Source organism: Heterodontus francisci, chromosome 17, assembly GCF_036365525.1.
Source record: "Heterodontus francisci isolate sHetFra1 chromosome 17, sHetFra1.hap1, whole genome shotgun sequence".
Classification (NCBI taxonomy): Eukaryota; Metazoa; Chordata; class Chondrichthyes; order Heterodontiformes; family Heterodontidae; genus Heterodontus; species Heterodontus francisci.
The window spans coordinates 55,495,296-55,516,793 of NC_090387.1; the positions used below are offsets into that span (position 1 = coordinate 55,495,296).

General features: G+C 40.3%; 1 protein-coding gene across 2 annotated transcripts in view; it reads left to right on the plus strand.

The window, feature by feature from the left end:
• Positions 1-281: 281 nt before the first annotated feature.
• The window catches only part of rbl2 (retinoblastoma-like 2 (p130)), a 176,648-nt gene continuing 155,431 nt past the window's right edge, over positions 282-21,498 (plus strand). For both annotated transcript variants that reach the window (XR_010976710.1, XM_068049452.1), the window contains exons 1-3: positions 282-600; positions 8,642-8,772; positions 10,326-10,529. Coding sequence is in view for 1 of the 2 variants with exons in the window: in XM_068049452.1 (XP_067905553.1) it covers positions 460-600; positions 8,642-8,772; positions 10,326-10,529 (476 nt within the window). In the remaining variant the exon portion in view is untranslated. The remainder of the gene's footprint in view (positions 601-8,641; positions 8,773-10,325; positions 10,530-21,498) is intronic.

The following is a 21,498-nucleotide window of genomic DNA, read 5'->3' on the forward strand; positions in this document are numbered from 1 at the left end:
TGTTTTTTCTGTCTCCACACATGCTGTCCACCTAGCTGAGTCTTTCCAGCATTTTCCGTTTGCATTGCACATTACAGCACGAACTAGCGCTCAAAGGGGCTGAAGCCAGCGACTGCAGGCTTTCTAACCTCGGTGCCTCCTTCCCCTGCGCAGCTCCAGACAATGGGCGGGTGGCGCGGTGGAAATGCTGTGATTGACGTGGCTGCTCAGCCATTCACGAGCGAGAGGACAAGAGGCGTGCGTTCCGATGGGCAGCCGGGGGACCAATGAGGCGGCGGAGGGGGCGGGAGTAGAACGGCACCTTGTTTGTCGGAGCAGCTGTCAATCAGCTGCTTTAAATGGCTACAGTGCGGCCCGCGAGCGCTGCGTGAGCCAGCCCGGGGCAGCGGCGCTTCCGCAACCACATCCCTAGGGTAAATAAATGACAGCTCGATCGGCACCGGCTACTCCCACCTCAACATGGCCTACGAGGAGGAGCAGGGCGCCCGCCGGACCAAGCAGAGGTTTGAGGAACTTTGTCAGAAATTGAACATGGACGAGTGTGCAAAATGCGAGGCTTGGGCAAGTTACGAGAGCATCAGCAGGAAGTACACGCTGGAGGTGAGTGAGGGACGGAGTAAAGGAGTGAGTGAAAGTGAGTGCTCCCGGCTGCTTCACCAAGACTCTGGAATAACTGGCAGTGGGGCGGGTACCTGACGTGACATCCGCTAAGTCAATAAACGCCGACTGACAGCTGGGGACTGTGGGGTGGCAGAGCCAGTTGCGTGTGTGTGAATAAATGTATATGTTATTTCACAGTATCAGAATTCAGCATGCAAGAAATACATAAAAACTACTGCAATCAATTCCGCCTCGATGTTAATGTTTGTCTTGCTTTTTACATGAGGGAATTTGCAGCTCAACATTACTGAATCGGAGCAGGCCTGCTCGGCATCGTTGCCATTTTAAGCAGCGTCCTGACCCCAATTCAAGAAATCCGCACATTCAGTTCCAGCAGTGACTTGTCTGGCCCACGTTGCCAACGAAATGCTTCAACTCGTCCACGTAAACAAATGTGTGGTGCAAGAGGCAGCACCGGAAGAACGTGGTGTTTGTTTACACTGTGCACTTATGAGTAATATATAAAGGTGCAGGAAGGCCAAACAACTCAGGAAAATTACAGTGGAGTTTATCCCATCACATAGTAGTTTCTCCAATAATTCCAGGACTTTCACATCTATTACCCTTTCTCAAAGTGCATTCTGACTAGTGATTACTCTGACAAACTACTTTATGAAAGCAATCTTAAATTTGTGTTGCCCGAGTTTGAATGTGATGCTTGACCTACTTTCACACTGTAATTTGAAATAACGAATTTGCATTTATATGACCGTTTACACGTCCTTGGGACACCCCAAAGCACTTTACAGCTAACTAGTTAGTGTTGAAATGTAATCAAGGTTATTGGAAGACAACATATTGCACACAGCAAGAGCTCACAAACAGCAATGAGGTAACTGACCAGTTGATGTGTTTTTGGTAGAGCTGGTTAGGATACAACTGAACCATGACACTACACTCCTGCTCTTTAATAGAGCCATTGGAAGTTTTACATCCATTTAAGAGGGCAGTCAGGATCTCTGTTTAATGTTCCATTCCAAAAGTCAAATAACACAGCAATCTGCTCATTGCTGTGCTGAAATATCATTCTAGCTAATACACACAAATCCTGGAATGGAAAGTCAGTTCACAACCTTCTGATTTAGTGCAACCACTAAACTGTGTCAAACTAACACCTTTGACCATGTTTTGGTTTTACATTTATGTTGTTTATATTAATAGTAAAGTCTGCTCTGATAATTTCAAGCCCATGTTTCTTTCATTTCTTTGTAAGTTTACATGCTAGGGCAACATCTCCAGCGCTTGAATGTCTAACTTCAGTTTTGCTGACCAAAAACTGGACTTGATTTATGCAGCTGTTATTAAAATAGATGGTAAAATTGATCAATTTTGACAGAGGAGAGCTAGACCAGATGGTGATTTAATTTGGTCCAACCAGATCTGGCAATGAATAACTAATCCAGTCATATGTTATTAAGAAAGAGGAGACCCCTATGGCCCCTTTAGCCTTCCATGTCATTCAATAAGTTCATGACTGAACTTTTACATCAATTACACTTGCCCCATCTCCTTATCCTTCAATACCCAAACATCTATCGATCTGCATCTTGAGTACACTGAAGAACTGAGCATCCACAGCCCTCCGCGAGAGAATTTCAAAGATTCCTAACCTCTAAGTGAAGACATTTCTCTTCAGTCCTAAATGGCCGACCCCTTATTCTCAAACTATGACCTTTAGTTCTAGTCTCTCCAAGCCAGGGGAAACATCTTATCTATGCTGTCAAGTCCACCAAGAGCTTTATATATTTCAATAAGATCATCTCATTCTTATAAACCCGAGAGAACATAGGCCCATTTTACTCAGTCTCTTCTCATTGTGCAGCCCTCTCATTCCAGGAATGAATCTAGTGAATCTTTATTATACCTTTTTAAGGCAAGTATATCCTTCCTTAGGAAAGGAGACCAAAACTATACACAGCACTCCTGGTGTGGTATCACTAAAGCCCTATATAACTGCAGCAAAACTTCATTACTTTTATACTCCAACCCCCTTGCAATAAAGGCCAACATACTATTTGCCTTCAAGTCTGCATCCCTTGGATATAAAGGAGTGGAGACGAGGCCCATATCAGGGGAACGATCAAGGAGAGAGACTAATGATTGTGTGTGTGTGTGTGCGTGCGTGCGTAATGTTCCAGCAGTAGACACCAAAGGACGTGGGATTGAGAGTTGAAAGGAGGATACCAGTAAGTGATCAGTGATTGACCCAAATGGGAGTAGAGAGGCAATGAGATGCCGATGTCCAGGGTGTGGCAAAGCTTATATGGGCAGCAGAGAGAGAGAGACAGAGACAAGAATCATGAACTCAGGAGAGAGAACATGATGAGATGGAGGTTGAAATCACCAAGAAAGTCAGTTGGTGCAGAGGCTAATGTTGGGAAAAAAAAAGAAGGCGCTCTCGGTGAAAAACTTGTGTTACTTGGGTGGGCGGCAAAGAACAAAGATTTTAAACAAAGGTGACTTGGTCAAAAGAAGAAGGCCCCAGACCAATATTGCGATTTGGTGATAAAAGCCAATCCACCATCTCAGTGGGCTGGATGGGCAAGTGGTGAAGTTTATAGGCAGGCTGGGGGAAGCTGTCATCATCCATTAACCAGGTTTCCGTCAAAGCCACAATGTTGATGCAATCATCCACAATAAGCACATGGATGGCAAGATAAGTATTCTGAAAGGACATATGGAGAGGTGGTGAAGGTTGATCTGCTGGCAGACTCTACAGGGTCAGCATTGGGAGAGGTGAGTGGGACAGGAAGATTGGCAAGATTAGCCAACACAAGACCAGTGAGAGAATCGGATGGGGCAGTTAGGGGAAGGGAGGGAAGTGGCTTAAAGCTGCCTTGATGGGCTCTTCAGAGAATGAAAAGAGAGGCACAGACAGCCTCATCTAAAAGGCAGTCAAGTAGGAAGTTGGAGAAGTGCTGAAGAGACAGAGTGCCTGAGAAGGAAGAAATGAAAGGCATAACAGGAGAGGGTAGCCTTGGAGAAGTGAAGGAGGAGGAAATAGAAGCAAGGGTTGATGGCCTTAAGTCCAAAAGCAGCCAAACATTCACATGCATGGACAGAGAGAAACCCTAGTTGCAAAGGTGTGGTTACATAAGATTAGGATAGCTGTGTCCTGGTAATAAACTAGCGGGGTGGAGAAGTGGGGGAGGGAATAGGAAGGAATTCAAAGTTATAGTTAGAGATCCCTTGGTGGGAAAACGTTGTAGATGGGGTAGAGTTAGGTTTGAGCATTGACTGACTGATTTTTAACTTTAGAGACAGATGCAGCGTGCAGAATCGATCATGGAGGTCACCATATGATCCAGAAGTTGAGAGAAATGGACTATGGCCCAGGAACCACATAATAAAGCTGAAAAAAAACAAACAGAGAAAGCAGTAGGAGTAGCTGAGCAGTTAACAGCAGCAGTGGGGACGGGCTGTAGACCAGACAGTGTTACATTTGAAACTTAAGCAACTGAATAGATCAGAGTCACAGCAGCTGAGTCTTTAGTTCAGTGGAGAATTGTAGTTTTGACGTGCAGAGAAGCCAAATTTGAGCAAAGATCATGTGCCCCCTGATGAAAACAGAGCAGGCACAGTCAGATGGGCAGTGGCCACAGGAAAATTTAAAGCTTGTTGCTTGAATTTAGATCTAAAATACGCCCACTATTAGAACCAGGAGAACTAAACAGTGGGAGAGGGGAGTTTGGGGGAGAAATGGCAAAGGATGGCAACAGATGGACAAGGATAGAGTTACACAGCCCAGGAATCAAGCAAGTACAACCCTCAGACCTGCAGTTGTAAAATGCCACCATTTGCACAGACAGGCTACAAACATAGCTAAGGAATTAGCTGGACCAGTGACTGGATCTCCTTCCTAGCTCTCTCTGCACACCCCGCACTGATGGTTTGTTTCACTGGGTCAATCGACTGACAACAGATACATGCATCTAAGTTTTTTTTCCCTGCCTCATTAATTTTGCAAATTTTGGTGAAAAAAGTAGACTTTCTTCCAAAGACCAGGGTGTAGGAGGATGAAATTGCTCCGCCAGCAGCATGAAACCAACTTGTAGCGAATCAGCAGCTGAGGTTTTCTCCCCACTGTGCCTGATCCTCTTACCACTGAAGTTCACAAAATGGTAGTCTAAACTCTTTTGCAGGCCCACTTCCTAGTCTCACTGTTGTTTTTACTTGTTTTAAAATTAAAAATCTCAGTGATTTTTTTCCCAAGTCAATGGAAAAAAAGTGGTCTGATGAAAAATCTGCTGCTGATTCACCATGAGCCTATTTCACACTGCTACCATAAACCAGTTTCACCCCCAGTAAGTTGCAACCCTTGCTCCCTTGTCTCTTGCCCTGTTTTTCAGGTACATTGTTTCTCTTTTGTTATTTCCTCCATCTTTGCTTCAGGTGTTACTCCAATGATTTCCAGCATTTCCTCACAGTAATATAAATACATAACGCTGCAGATGCTGGAAATCTGAAATAAAAACAAAATGCTGGAAATACTCAGCAGGTCTGGCAGTATCTGTGGACAGAGAAAAGCAGAGTTGATATTGAGTCAGTATGACTCTTTAGAACTCCTGCAGTTACTGATCAGTACCCATACTGTGGTCGAACTGAAAGCTGCGCCGCTCTGCAGGCCCCTGGCAAACTGGTCAGTGCACTATATATGCTACTGCATTCCCTGGGTCCCTAAGCAGGTCACTGGTCAGCTGTTTCTCTGCTTCCCAGTTCCTCAGAGTAACTGTTTAGAGCAATGTACGAGTGGAGCATCCTCCTCCATTCTCTAGGCTCCTGAAGAGCTGACCTTTGTGCTGAAAAACAATTCCCTATAACCCTTAAACAGCTGATTAGCACACATTTAGCAGTTAGGCAAGACCAAAGACATATCAAAACTGTAGGATTTGAAGATGCTTTTAGCTAACTGTGCCATGACAGAGGATGCTGAGTGTTAAAGGCCTGCTACCCGACCCCGACATGTGTCGGCGTCGGGTCGAGTTTCCTTTGCAGACCTTTACTGAGCGTACGGAATAAAGGACTGTAAATATACAAAGTATGTGTATGTGCGAGAGAATGAGAGCTGAATGTTTGAGAACGAGGGACGGAGAGAGGGGTCAGGGGCGGAGAAAATTTGTCCGTATTTGTCAAGAGGACTGTGAGCACATGCCAGAAGAGAACTGGAGTATGGGAGAGTGCACAGAAGATGATTTTCAAGAATATGCAAGAGGATTGTAAGTAGGATGTGTGTGCTTAAAAGAGTGGATTGTCAGTGTAGAGATACAGGAGGATCATATTCAGGTGGATGAGCGAAATAACTTTTTGGCAATTCATTTCGGGTTGTCAAACTGTGTCAAAAGAGTTGTTTGTAAATAGCGTTGGTTTTATATTAGCGATTTGCATCTACAGTCAGTTTCTATTCTATGCCTTTGTTCATTTGACCTTTGGTAAAGAAAAAACAACTTTGGTCAGCAAGAAAACTTAATAAATATATATATTCCTTAATATATTTTTGCTTTGTTAACTCAGGGAAACAAGTAAATTCTCCAGTAAGCAAGAGCAGATTTAGAACCAGCACTGCATATCTAATGAGGGAATGGATATATTGCTACAGTACTTGGTACTTCAGTAAAAGCCCAGACTTATTTCTTTACCATTATCCCAGAATTATTTAGCAAGATGTGCTGGTTTCTTTTTTAAAAAAACCAAACATTTACCTACAGCAAAATACACCACCTTAACATATTTCAGAGACAGTTATTTATCAAAACAGTTGGGGGGGTGGGGGGTGGTGGTGTGGTTGGTGATGGGGAACGGCAGGGTGGAACCCTGTCCTGACTATTATCTTCATCCCTCCAACTTAACCTTTCATTGAATGTAACTTTCATTTAGTATTCAAATTTACAGGGCAGAATTTTGATCCTTAGACATTCAACCTGTAATGCCACAGTATCCCACCAGATAGACAATAGAGTCAGTCATTCGCAGCACAGAAGGAGACCATTTGGCCCATCGAGTCCATGCCAGCCGAACGGAGGTCTGGTTTGACTGTCAAAACTTTAATACAAAACAGAAAGTCACGTTGTAGAAGTTTCGTGGATAGGTTCACTGCCTAGAATATTCTATTAAATATTTAAAATTACAATCTATTGTTTTGCAAGGTATCATTTTACACAATCCGATATTCAGATGACATCACTTCACTGACCGTATAATAGAAACTCATCGTACTCAAGCATTTGTTCTATGCCTATGTAAAAGGAACTTCTAGTGTGCAGGAAGTAGGTATTGTAAGTGATTGATTATTTTCACTGATCCAGCAATGCCAGTCATACTTCACCCATTACTGGTCTCGGTCCAGCACAGCAGCGTTAATGTCAGGTTCTGCCTGAACATTAATGACATTTGAAATATCAAGGAGCGAGTCCAAGTACACATCACAAGTATCTGGTTCCATATTGAAATCCAAACTTGCATTGTGGAGTGATTTAAAAATGCTACCACTGTTCATTAAGCAACTGGCATTGAAATAAGGACAGATTGTAGGATAACTAGATCCAGTATATCTGTAACAGAACAAGGAAAGAGATAATTTCCTCTACCCATTTCCACACGTCCCACCCCCCCCCCCTCCAAAAAATAACTGGTATGGATGTTGACATCTTTATCATTGTCAATTTAATTTATGAGTCATTAGTAATTCTGACTAAAATAACTACAAGAAAAAAAAAATATGGGACTAATTGGATAGGTCTTTCAAAAAGAGACAATGCACAGACACAAAAGGACAAATAGTCTGCTTCTGTGCTGTATGATTGTATATAGTTGTATTGCAGAGCACTAAGCCATTAATGCCCACGCTTGAACTGGTTCACACAAAGATTGGATCAAAAGGGAAAAGAAAATCTTTTATTTGGCCCTCCAAGCACCTCCTAGATTTCCTTCGTGACCATCCTCTCAATAGAGACAAAGAGGTCTTAACAGCAGATAATTAGTGCCGCATCATGTCAACGTGATGCTCCACTGCAAGAGCTTTTTTTTTGCTTCTCATTTGATTTATCTCTCATCTGTCTGCTCTTTACCAATCACAATACAATTTCTGTCCCATTCCTCTGCCTCATGCCCCACTGGTTACCACATTTTCTCTTCAGGTTCTTAGTTTTCTGCTGAGTTATAATTCCCCAGAGCCCTCTCACATATACAGTCCTACCTAATGGAAAAGATATAACTGAACTTTAAAAAAAAAAAAAATCCTCATTTTCAGTCAGGTGTTTCTTCCATCTTGTACATTTAAAAAAAAAAATCACATTTGGGAAAGCAGTTTAGATAAAATTAATTCTATGACCTGAGGTAAATCTTTTAGGACAAAAAAAATCCAGAGTGGAAATAATTACCTTCAGTTATGTTAGACTTTTACTTGTGTTTGAATTTTCATCAACACTTCAGTCAGGGAAGCGAAGGATAAATAATCTGGTTTTCCAACATATATTCAGATGACTGACTTGATCAAATACTAACACATCTGAACTACCTACTTCTAAAAATGTATTTTTCTGTTCCCAATTTGATTTTTTCTTTTTGCAAATTGGCAAGTTGTAGTAATAAACAATAAAGTTTTTAAAAGCACAAACCCAACAATAATGTAGCAACCCATTGAGCTAACTGAACAAACTTTTTTCCTTCTTTCATGGGATGTGGGTGTCATTGGCAAGAACAGCATTTTTCGCTCATCCCTAATTGCCCTTGACAACTGAATGGCTTGCTAGGCCATTTCAGAGGGCAGTTAAACGTCAACCACATTGCTGTAGGTCTGTAGTCACATGTAGGCCAGACCAGGTAAGGACAGATTTCCTTCCTTAAAGGGCATTAGTGAACAAGAACTAGAGACACAGGTTACTTGCAAAGTTCTGTCTTTTACCAACAGGGCTCATCAGTTAAAAAGGCTTTGTACTAACTGTTGGTAATAATTGTATAATTTAGAGGAGTTGTTTTATTTCAGGGAGATGATCTTCACTGGTTGGCCTGTGCCTTGTATGTAGCATGTAGAAAAGCCATTCCATCAGTCGGAAGAGGAACTGTAGAAGGGAACTGTGTCTCCTTGACAAAGATCCTACGCTCTTCTGAACTCAGGTAGGAAAATATAATAAAATTGTTTATAACAATATTAGGTAACATGATTACTGATTAATATGCCTCAAATGCAATTCATCTACCTTCATTCTTACCCAGGGTAGTTTTATACTTACAGTAGATTCCCTGAACAGCTTAGCCTCCGTCTCTCCAGGTTACCTGGAGTGACAGACATTGTGGGGTCACGGTCATATCTGGTACTGAAGAGGAATGGCATCAGGAAGTAGGTAGGTCAGAATGCACAGCTGCATTCTGTCTAAGAGCAAATTGGGTGGGGGGCGGTGGGGCATAAGAGAAATTATGGTGATACAACTATAGTATTTCCTATACCGCTACCAATAAGAAAATGCCACTAAAGTTGATTACTTTGTTGACCTTATAAGTACGATAAATACTTAATTTCCATTGTGATGTTGAATGTCAACACAATTCTGTAATAGTCACTTGGTAGTACAGACCTTGAATATTGCTTAAAAAAGACATGATGTCAAAACTTTTAGTCTTGCACTCATCAGGACAGACACAAGAATGTCAAATTGCAAAGGGAGCAACAATTTATATTGCTTGAGAAAAGGGTGCTGATTGGTCAAGGCATTGCCATGGAGAATACACCAGGGAACTATTGTCCCCATACTATGTTTAATTCAAAAAAGGCACAATGTCTGGACATGTTCCTTTTGCCTAGAGGACAAGTCCCTGCATATGAATATATGTAGCTTCTAGCAAGTGCTATGAGCCCGACTGATTAGTGTAATTATTAGCCCACTTGGGATTGCTCAGTAAGTGCTGTCCAGTCGCAGAATCCCAGCTAATGTTAGACGTTGTGTTCAGAGTTTTGCAAGTTGCTGGTTGAGCATGGTCAGCAATCTGCCTATTGCGAACAGCCGAAGGGATGTGCTATTTGATATGATCCGCCAGTCGTTGGGACATACGGCCTACATACCTAGCATTACACCGGCACTGGAATTCATTTACCACATTACTCATTTGTGTGGGAGGCAAAAGTATGTCTCTTTTCAGCAATATTCAAATTCTGTAACTGTTCAATACTGAACAATTAAGTCATGCATTGGCACAGAATTAGTCTAGAAACAATAATTGCTGTGTGCTATGTCGAGACCAGTCACATTTTGGTACATAAAACCCATTATGTGAGGATCTGGCACCAAGCTGTGCAATAACCAAAGCCAGTTAAGGAGAAGTAGTGCAAAGGAATAGTAAGGAACAGGGGCCGTATTTTGATCTGCCTCAGTCTCAGGAGTGAAGCCCAAATAGATAACTTAAAGACCACCTGTTTCAGAAAGATAACTTGAAAAATTGACAGAAGAGTACCATTAGGGGACTATCTGCATTACTTAAATGGAGCTGACCCTAGATAATTGTCAAGGTCAGTCACTTGGATAGAAGCCTCAACTACCCCACTTCTGACCACAGTCCCAAGAGAGGATAATCCTGCTCTGGAGCCTTTTCACTACAGAGTTTTATCACAAATACATTTGAATGTTAATGCATTATATTCAGGAAAGTAATTTTTTGTTGTATGTGTTGGTCAGTTTGATAGAGTTCTTCAGTAAGATGCAAAAATGGGCAGACATGGCAAATCTGTCCCAAGAATTCAGGGAACGCACCGAGAAGCTGGAGAGGAACTTCACAGTTTCTGCTGTCATCTTCAAGAAGTGCGAGCCTATTTTTCGTGACCTTTTTAAGGACCCTCAAGAAGAACAACCACCACGACAGCACAGGGGTCGGAAACAGAGGTGAGATTTGAAATGGCAAAAGAAACGTTGTACAGTCTATCCAGAATAGGTTGTGATTTGCCAAATATTTAAACATGTAGTCCTAATTGGCAATGATACAAATTTGCACAAAGCTGCCTTTACTTTTAGTACCACAAAAATGTTTCTTCTAGGTAAATAGTACAATTTAAAAACCTTTAGTTGCTTTCTATTTATTACTGTTATACTTAATATCTGCTCACTCAATATGGCAGCTGTTTACAATTGTAATTATGTTACTAACTTCATTTTAGCAGAAGTTCAAACTTAAATAATTGATATGTTGATTTGCCATTGAAAAACATAACTGCTATGCATGTTTGAGTAGTTTAGATTTTTAATCTTAAAAATGGAGCATTGAGATAAATATATTAGATTAAAAGAGTGGACATGCCTGATTTTGTCAGAGCAATATCCTGAAGCTCTGGAGCAAAACAAAATGTTTGTCTTTCTTTGGTCTTCTGAGTTATGGTTCTGTCTGTCCTTGTACATAACTATAGCTCTGGCAATCCATATATACACATCTGTCTGTCCCCATGTGCAACTATGATTCTCACCCTCTGTCTATCCCCATGCATTCTGTGGTTCTTCCCCTTTGTCTCTGCAAAAAATATCTAAGTTTCACAAATAGAAATCTCAGTTTATTAACATAAATGGTTTACAATGTGCCAGGTCTTGGTTATATTTAGGAACAAACTAAATGGTTTGGAACTAAATCGGTGATTCACAGCACCCATTCTGGTCATCAGGATTTAAATTTAATCAATTAGATATGCACAGGAACTACAGTATAGCATTTGCAGACTTTGAATTGGGAGTGATCTGGTAAAGACCTAAATGGCATTGTATAGTCAGTCCTCCATAATTCAAGCAATAATTTTCTCCCCCCAAAAAAAACTTTTCCTGCTTCAAAATTGCTTAAAATATTTACCAGTAATTTGAATTGAGCAAACAAAAGTAAAATGGCTAAATCAATAGTAAACTCTACACAAAAAACAAATGAAATGCTGGAAATTCACAGCAGGTCTGGCAGCATCTAGAAAGAGAAGACAGGTTGTAATGTTTTTGGATGACTTCATTTTAAACTGTTGAATAATTTTGACTCATTTCCAGCAGAGTTAGCAGAACAGTCATGGTACCAACACTCAGTGTTATCATTCATTGATGTGTTAGTCACAGCACAGGCCAGGTTCTCAATTGACTTTATTGCTTTACTTTTCTGAAGTTTGACCACCATAGAAAAACAGGGCAATTAGGCTAAGTGATTTTTCATTGTTAACTATTTTGAATTTGTTTCATTCTCAACAGGCCCCAGATTCAGGAAAGCACTTCCAAATGCAGTATAGTTGTAATTTGCATGATAGCCTTATTTAAATATTGAGTGAAAAAAAAACTGATGACAAGTAGCCCACATCCAAAAGCAACTGCCAGAACATTTCACAAAGACTCAATCCAAAAGGGCTTCTCTGTTACTGAAATGAACTTCGACTCATGCCAATAGAAGTGTTCAAATCTATGTTCCTTCACATTCTGATATTCCACTTTCATGCAACTTGAGTGAGTATTACTCACCTACACTCCACATAACTACCCAGATATTACTGTGAGCAGTGAAGAAATGGCTTTTACTGTTCACCTCAAGACAGTTGCCCAGAGAATTCTTGCTGGCTTGTCAGCGGGGAATTTTAGTTTTCAGGCGTCTGATCTAGTCCAGCATCCACTTCAACCAGATTGAAGTATCCTCACTGAGGCATGCAGACTGCAATGCAGGAAGTTTAAATAAGGGAAATATAAAATTACATTTGAATCACTGTACACGAAACAAAATGAGTATTGGGACATAGTCATAGGATTAAGGGAAAGATGAGAAAAATGGAAAAGCCTAAAAAATTCTTCAAGTCTGCAACATTAATTTTATTGAGGGAATGAACACCACACTTGTAGAATTAATTTTAAAGATCAGAGACACAGTTCAGCAACAATAGTCAATAAAGGCCAGCTCGGGTTTGCAAATGAAACTCGACCCGAGCCTGACAGAACCACATCTGACCCGAGCCCTTTCATTTTTTTCCCGTGCCCGACCATCAATTAACCTAGCTTCCGTTTTTCACTTTGTTGCTTATCTGCACAAGCTTTAAAAAAAAACTAAACAACCTTTCAAGTCCAAAAAGTACATTAACATTGGAGTCACTTACCGGAGGTGGTGATGGTGTGTGTCCGGCCCGGCCCGAGTCTGAATGCTGGACCCGGAAGAGCGACCTGACCCAAACTCGACACATCATTGGGTCCCGTCGGGTAGCTATGCTCCAATAGTCAATTATATTAAAAACTTAATTATTGCACAAGCCAACTTTTTCATCCATCTTGGAGCAAGAATAGCAGGCAATTACTCCAAGTTCATGCCGTTAGTGATCTCTGTGCATATTTAATCAGCAAAGATTGTAACTGTGCAGTCTGGAGGAGCAGGGCATCACTGACAGCAGTTTCCAGATTTACATTTTTACTGTGCATGTGTAGATGCCAGAAAAGTTACTTTATGTTTTACTTTTCAATAACAGCACAGTTAGACAGCTTCGCTGTTATTAGTACAGCAATATCTGGGCCATTGCTACAATATTCACCAGATAAGGATAGAATACTTCAAAATAAAGGGGAGCAGAAACTTTCAGAAACAGTTAGTCAGTGCTTCTAGTTTGGCATTTAGATTTGTTTTCTGTTTCCCCCATCACCAGACATATCTTTATGATCCAGAAGCTTCTCAGTTCTAGGTCTGGCCGAAGATTCCTTTGCTGTGACAGCATGTTAATTTTGCATTAATACCACACAACAGAGACTTGCAGGTGGATGTTCCACTGAGTTTCTATTTTTCATTTGATTTATAATCTAAAAAAAGAGTTGCACTTATAGTGTCTTACACAACCTCAGGATGTCACCAATCGCTTTACAATTAGTGAAGTACTTTAAGAATAGTCACTCTTTTGTATTGTTACTCTAACTGTCTGATCTCGATTATCGATTACTTAGACTCGTTCCCATTCTCTTGTGGCTGCCTGCAGCATTAAGCTGTTGATCTGTCCTTTCCCCATTACTGAAACCTGTCTTTTGTCAGATTAGTTTTGTTCTTCACTGGCCTGGGGCTCAAATTGTCACCAGTTTTTTTTTCTTCCTTGTTGATAAAATACATCTCCCATGTGTTGAGGTTCAGCTGAAAAAGGTGGAAAACAGAGCAGTGGAGTACAGCAAAATTCAGAAACTGGATATATGTCGGTGGCGAAATCTCAAATCTGTTTCTATGGTCCAGCAATATTTTGAAAATGAGGAATCACCTGAATTGGCCATTTCTTGTAAATAGTCACATTTTTAATGTTTGTTAAATTATTTATTAGATAGAGAAAATCAAAGATTGTACTTAATCAACACAAGAGTTCTTTGAGATTACAGATATCGTGGATGGGGGAAATGCTGTGGATATGATGTACATTTCTTTTGGGCCTCCTTATCTCGAGAGACAATGGATACGCGCCTGGAGGTGGTCAGTGGTTTGTGAAGCAGCGCCTGGAGTGGCTATAAAGGCCAATTCTGGAGTAACAGGCTCTTCCACAGGTGCTGCAGAGAAATTTGTTTGTTGGGGCTGTTGCACAGTTGGCTCTCCCCTTGCGCCTCTGTCTTTTTTCCTGCCAACTACTAAGTCTCTTCGACTCGCCACAATTTAGCCCTGTCTTTATGGCTGCCCGCCAGCTCTGGCGAATGCTGGCAACTGACTCCCACGACTTGTGATCAATGTCACACGATTTCATGTCGCGTTTGCAGACGTCTTTATAACGGAGACATGGACGGCCGGTGGGTCTGATACCAGTGGCGAGCTCGCTGTACAATGTGTCTTTGGGGATCCTGCCATCTTCCATGCGGCTCACATGGCCAAGCCATCTCAAGCGCCGCTGACTCAGTAGTGTGTATAAGCTGGGGATGTTGGCCGCTTCAAGGACTTCTGTGTTGGAGATATAGTCCTGCCACCTGATGCCAAGTATTCTCCGAAGGCAGCGAAGATGGAATGAATTGAGACGTCGCTCTTGGCTGGCATACGTTGTCCAGGCCTCGCTGCCGTAGAGCAAGGTACTGAGGACACAGGCCTGATACACTCGGACTTTTGTGTACATAGACTTCCAAAAAGCCTTTGACAAGGCACCACACACGAAACAAAGAAGTGTATGGAATTAGGGGAAGGGTAACAAATTGTATCAAACTGGTTAGAAGGGAGGAAACAGTAGGACATGATGGCAGTTTCTCAGTAGATTGCAGGGTCCCACATGGTTCAGTTCAGGAACTGCTTCTGTTCACATTGTATAATCTGTGATTTGGATAGAATCAGTGATTTGGATATAGAGTAAAGGGATATGTCCACATTTGGAGAGGATACTAAAACACAAAGCATAATAAATAATTGAAGACTAGAGAGAGATGCAAGAGAATATTGACAAGATGATGGAATGAGTAAACAGGTGGCAGATGGAATTCAATATAGGTATCAAGTGATATTTTAGTTTAATTGTACTTTGGGAGAAATTGAGTGATGTGGAAGAGGAACTTGGAGGTTAGGTTTACACGACATTAAAAGCTGCATCTTGAGTGGAGAAAGCCATAAAAAGCCAATGAGATACAGGGTTTTATGGCAATTGATACACAATATTAAAAAAAGTTAAGCTGCAATGGTATAAAACCTTAGGATGACCATCTTAATTCATCCAGAACAACCCTATACTTACCCCCACCCCCATGGCTGCACCTAATTAAGTGATTACAGGGTTTTTGATTCCACCATTCAACACAGAAGTTCATTCCAAGTAATCAATCTGCACAAAAACCTTCCCATTACTCCTGAAAGTAACCGTTTACTAGTTTGAATGTGTACTTTAAACTGCAGGTTTAGAAAAAAAAAAATCAGCATCATCAACCTTTCCATACCATTTACTATCTTGCATACCTTTTTTCCCCCAGGATGAAAAACCCAAATCTAAGGATTCTATTTCCATAACTCAAAACCCTGATACTAATGATCAGCCTCATGGGCCTTTCTACTACCTCCAGCCCAATGTCCCACTTGTTTCTTGGCAACCATACAGTACTGAAGGTGTGGGCTGATCAGAGCATTGTCGGGGAAATAAATCATGGTCAGAGTATATTTGCATTGATACTGTTTTGGTATGTAGTTCAACATTCTGTAGGCTTTGATGCTTGTTCAACATGTCTAACCAATGCAAAACAGCACTGAGCCCAACAATCCTAGACCTCAAATTCATCCATAGCCATTTCAACACCATTTATGCAGTACATTTCCTTCCTATGTACAGTACTTTGTTTTCTGCATTAAATTTAATCTGCCAGAATTTACTTTTTTGAAATATTAAATTTATCCAGTAATTTGAATAAACAAATGTGGGGTGTAGATATTTCAAGCAAACAGATGTAGCATTGGTTGAATAATTTGTAGTCTGTTTAAAAGAAGAGCAAGAGATTGCTAGATAATGTAGAAAATGATTACATCTAAATCTACTTTCCTTTTAAACAGGCTACAGGACATTTAACTGATGCTCCCTGGGCTGAGTTTTTTTTTTTGCTTGCTTTTTCTACTCACTTTCCCCATTAAACTACTTGTTTACCTTTCATTTTTCAGTTCTGAAGAATTCCAGGGCCTGAAACATTGACCCATTTGTTCACTCCACAGATGCTATCTGACCTATGTTTCTAGCATTTTCCATTTTTCAGATTGCCATTTTTGCTATATTTGAATTTAATCAGTTGTGTCTATGAAAAATCCACTTGATGTTTAGTCTGTTCCAAAATGTCTACCTTGCCAGATATTAGGTTTTCCAAAGTAACAAGATGTAACCGGGGTTCCTATGTATTATCCTACAGTAACAATAGTTAATTGCTCCCCTGCAGCGCACTAGGCCTGAACATCTTGCACGAATTTCCACAGTACCTGCCATTTAGTGTTACAGGCAGCAGTTGATTTCCTAATGTGCCAGCTGAGGCTCAGTTGGTAGCACTCTCCCTTGAGTGAATAGGCTGTGGATTCAAGTCACGCTCCAGGACTTTAGCACAAGAATCAAGGCCGACACTTCAGTGCAATACTGAGGGAGTGTTGCACTGTCAGAGGTGCTGGCTTTTAGATCAAGTGTTAAGAGGGCATACGGGGTCTCAGTGTAAGTGGACACAAAAATCCCATGGCACGATTTTGAAGAACGGGAGTTATCCATGGTGTCCTAGTCAATATTTATCCCTCAATATCACAAAAGCAGATTATCTGGCCATTATCACATTGCTGTTTGTAGGAGCTTGATATGCATAAATTGGCTGCCATGTTTCCTACATTACAACAGTGACTGTACTTCATTGGCTGTAAAGCACTTTGGGACATCCTGAGGTTGTGAAAAGCACTGTACAATTGCAAGTTTTCTCTTGTTACATATTACCATGTGACAAGGGCTTTCCAGTGAAAGCAGACTTTTCTGTTGATCACAAGAAAAAGTATCTAGAGCAATGCTGAATTGTAACAAGTTTGAAATGGATCTGGAAATAAGACACTGTCTACCAGATAAGTATGTGGAGGCATAAAGTCACTGAATGCATCATGCTCCATCCCTCCATGGATTGAATAGTACTGAATGTGGCAACAAAAATATAGTTCTCCACACCAACATCTCTAGAAAGGACAATAGAATGTTAAAACTGATGATTTGGCCACATTCCTTTTATCTTTCAATGTTTCTTTAAAATAACTACACTCAGTTAATTGGAAGATAAAAAAAATTACATTTACCAACTGCCTCAAGTTCCATTCTCACTGTCTAATGAGAGATTGCTTTTTTCTGGCTTGTGCTCATCTCTATGTTGTAGAATCAGCAAAGATGGGCAGAGAGAGAGAAAAAAAAACACTCTCAAATGTAAATAGTTACTAGAATTCCTTATTGGATATATAGGAGAAACTTCTTTGCCCTGAGTGGTTAGAATGTGCAACTTGTTGCCACATCTAGTTGCAACAAATATCAGATGCATTGAAGGGGCAGAACTCATGACAGAAAGGAATAGAAGGTTTTGCAGAGGGTTAGATGAAAGCAAAGTGGGAGGAGACTCGTGTTGAGAATAACACCAGCCTGATCAGTTGGGCTGAATGGCCCATTTCTATACTGTAAACTCTAAGTCTTCACTCAAGTAAACACCAGCACAGAAGATCCTAAAGATTTTAATCTTATACATATTCAAAAGTACTTACATAATGACTATGAATTTCAGTTCAATATGATAGAATGAAAGTGTACTTGAGTTGAAACAAAATTAAAACATAACAAATTGATATGTTAAAGCTGCCTGCTTGTACCACTTAAAATTGGGTGCTCAGTGATCGAAGGCAGAAAAACCTCTTTATATGTTAGAATCAGGTCATTGCAAAACAGGGGGTTTATGAAGGTTTTACTGGTTCAATGATTGACAAGAATAACAAATAAAAAGAACCACGACAATTAGAATATACTGAAGAAATCCAAAAGTGGAGTCAGCAGGATATTATAGTATAGCTAAAGATTCTTCAGGAAAAGTAACCATGCAGATACAGATAACAAAGGCTCAAATTGATGGAAATCAAAGGCAACTTTGAAATGCTATTTGGCCCCAGTAATTGTTTCACTAGTTAATAAAATATTGCAATTATGAAATAAAAACAATGCTGAAAATACTCAGCAAGTCAGACAGCACATGTGGAAAGAGAAACAAAGTTAACCTTTCAGATGGATGACCCTTCATTGTAAATAGCAATAAGACCAAATTCACAAAAGTTAAAGCATACCAAGATATAATGGACAAAGACCTGCAATCAAACAAAAACATTAAGATTGTAATAAAATTTGACTGACATTAAGCGGGCAGTCTCTTATGTTGGTGCAGCAGAGAGGTTTCCCAAATCAAGTGAGTGGAGAACGGGCAGCACATTCAACACTTCACAAGGAGGCAGTTTAACCCCTCATCTTTCAGCAGGGAAAATCATAATGCAAGAGGATTTAAAATTACTCTCAATAACAGTGTAAAATGAGCAAGGAAAATGCTAAACAAGCAGAAATTTTGTGCAAGAGTATGTGCGAGGCAAGAGGCCATACAGAATGAAAACTGGCTGAAGTCGAGAATAGCAAAAGTGAACAAAAAAAAATCCACAAATGAAAGGGTGTGAATGTGAACAGAAGTCTGGAACTACTATTGTGATTCCTGAACAGTACAGAAAGATTGGAGAAAGACTTGCACTACTAAAGCTGATTCAAGTACAAAAATAGTGAAACTTCTAAGAAATAAAAACTTCCATAAATGCAAAATTTAAAATGAAAGAGATAGTTATGCCAAAAGCAAATATTTTAGTGCAACTAAATTTCAACTAGATTTCTTACAATTAAATGAAAAGTAGTAAAATACCTGAAGTTGAAAAACATATCAAACCAACAAGCAAACAAAAACTTAACCATTAAACATCAACACAGTGACCAAAAAGAGAATGAATGGAAGATATGGGATTAGAAACAGATGCACCTAATCTTGGTGATAATTTACAACTGAAATTCAAGTTGAGTCTCGCTGTCTATAATTAGAGAGGGATTGCTCATCATTTGTGATAATTAAGTCAATTTACTTAGATCCTACATAAGTCAGTTTCCAATATGAAATAGCCTAATGAAAATTATTGAAACATAACTCACTACTAACAGCCATGACCAAATATTAGGTTGTGTGGGTGTGAAAGAAATAAAAGTTGATTGTAACAGTAAAGGTGGATGAATATTGAAATTTAAAGAAATCAAAACAAAATCCTGAGGCACAAAACAGACAAAAAGACCATCTCTATTTTGAAATATACTTGTTCAGGCAAAGTAATTATATGGTTTGAGATTGCTTATTCTAGACTATCTTTGTCTTTGCTAAGATTGGGAGTACAGAAAGTAGGTCGGGGACAGAGAGCCTGGCAGCAGTTCAGATTATTCTTGCAAAACTGGGGGACGCTCCTGCTACTCCAAATACCACAAACATTATTTCAGCATTTACCTTTTCAGAGCTCATACTTGCCAGGTTTGACTGAACAAGGAATCCACAGTACACACTCATCCCAATAAGCCTTCAAAATTACATCAGGATCTTATCATAGGACCGCTATTTTCATAGAATAATCAGGCAACTAGACATTCAGGCAGGTGCTTGGGCTGCCTAGTTGAAGGTACTGAGATGTATGATGACAGACAAGAATGTAGCAGCACCGGGGTGCTAAGTGCTGCACAGCTATTTTAGTGGGGTATCACCCCATTTCCACCTGGAGGACAGGGTTAAAATTTTATTTTTATGACCAATATTTTAGCTGTCTTCAAATTTCAAAATACACCACAATATAAAGAGGTTCATCACTGGTACAAGAGCAATATTTCCCAAGTTTATTTAATTTGGACAATAAATGGTTAATGATAATTAGGTAATTTAGAGTCACAGAGGCATTTGTGGCAAAGAAGGAAGCCATTCGGCCCATCGAGTCCATGCTGGCTCTCTGTGGAGCAGTGCAGTTAGTCCCACTCCCCCATAGCCCTGCACATTTTTTTCCTTCAAGTGCCCATCCAATTTCCTTTTGAAATAAAAGCAAAATACTGTGGATGTTGGAAATTTGAAATAAAAACAGGAAGTGTTGGAAATACACTGTCACACAGATCTGAAACGTTAACTCTGTTTCTCTCTCCACAGATGCTGCCAGATCTGCTGCGTATTTCCAGCACTTTCTGTTTTTATTCCTTTTGAAATCATTGATTGTCTCTGCTTCCACCACCCTCCTGGGAAGTGAGTTCCAGGTCATTACCACTCGCTGGGTATAAATGTTCTTCCTCACGTTCCCCCTGCATCACTTGCCCAAAATCTTCAATCTGTGTCCCCTAGTTCTTGTACTATCAGTTAATGAGAACAGTTTTTCCTTGTATAACTTATCTAAGCTTGTCATAATCTTGTACACCTCTATCAAATCTCCCCTCAATCTCCTTTGCTCGAGGGAGAACAACCCCAACTTTTCCAACCTAACTTGTAACTAAAATCCCCCATCCCCGGAACCATCATGATAAATCTTCTCTGCACCCACTCAAGGACCCTCACATCTTTCCTAAAACACGGTGACCAGAACTGGATGCAATACTCTAGTTGTGACCTAACCAGAGCTTTATAAAGGTTCAGCATAACTTCCCTGCTCTTGTATTCTATTCCTTTATTTATGAAGCCCGATCCCATAAGCTTAGCTGAACACTCTCTCAATATATCCTGCCATCTTCAAAAATTGATGCACATGCACCCCCAGGTCCCTCTGTTCCTGCACACTCTTCAGAACTGCGCTATTAAGTCGATACTGCCTCTCCCCATCCCTTCTGCCAAAATGCATCACCTCACACTTGTCAGTATTAAATTCCATCTGCCACTAGTCTGCCCATTCTGCTAGCCCATTTATGTCCTATTGCAGACGGTTCGTATCATGCTCAGAAATTCTACTCTGTATTCCAAGGTCCAAGTCAGTTATATAAAGTAAAAAAAGCAATGGTTCTAGCACTGACCCATGGGGAACACCACTGAAAAACAACCATTTACTACAACTCACTGTTTGTTTTCTGTCCTTGAGCTAATTTTTTTTATCCACAGGACACTGATGCTCTTATTCCAGGAGCCTCAATTTTGTTAACCAGCCTTTTATGTACTTTATCAAACACTTTCTTAAAATCCATATAGACAACATCCACCACATTCCATTCATCAACCTTCTCTGTTACTTCATCAAAAAATTCAATTAGATTAGTCAAGCATGATCTGCCTTTTATAAATCCATGCTGGGTAAACTTAAATAACTCAAACCTCTCCAAATGCCTGTTAATTTTTCTTCCTTGATTATTGTTTCGAA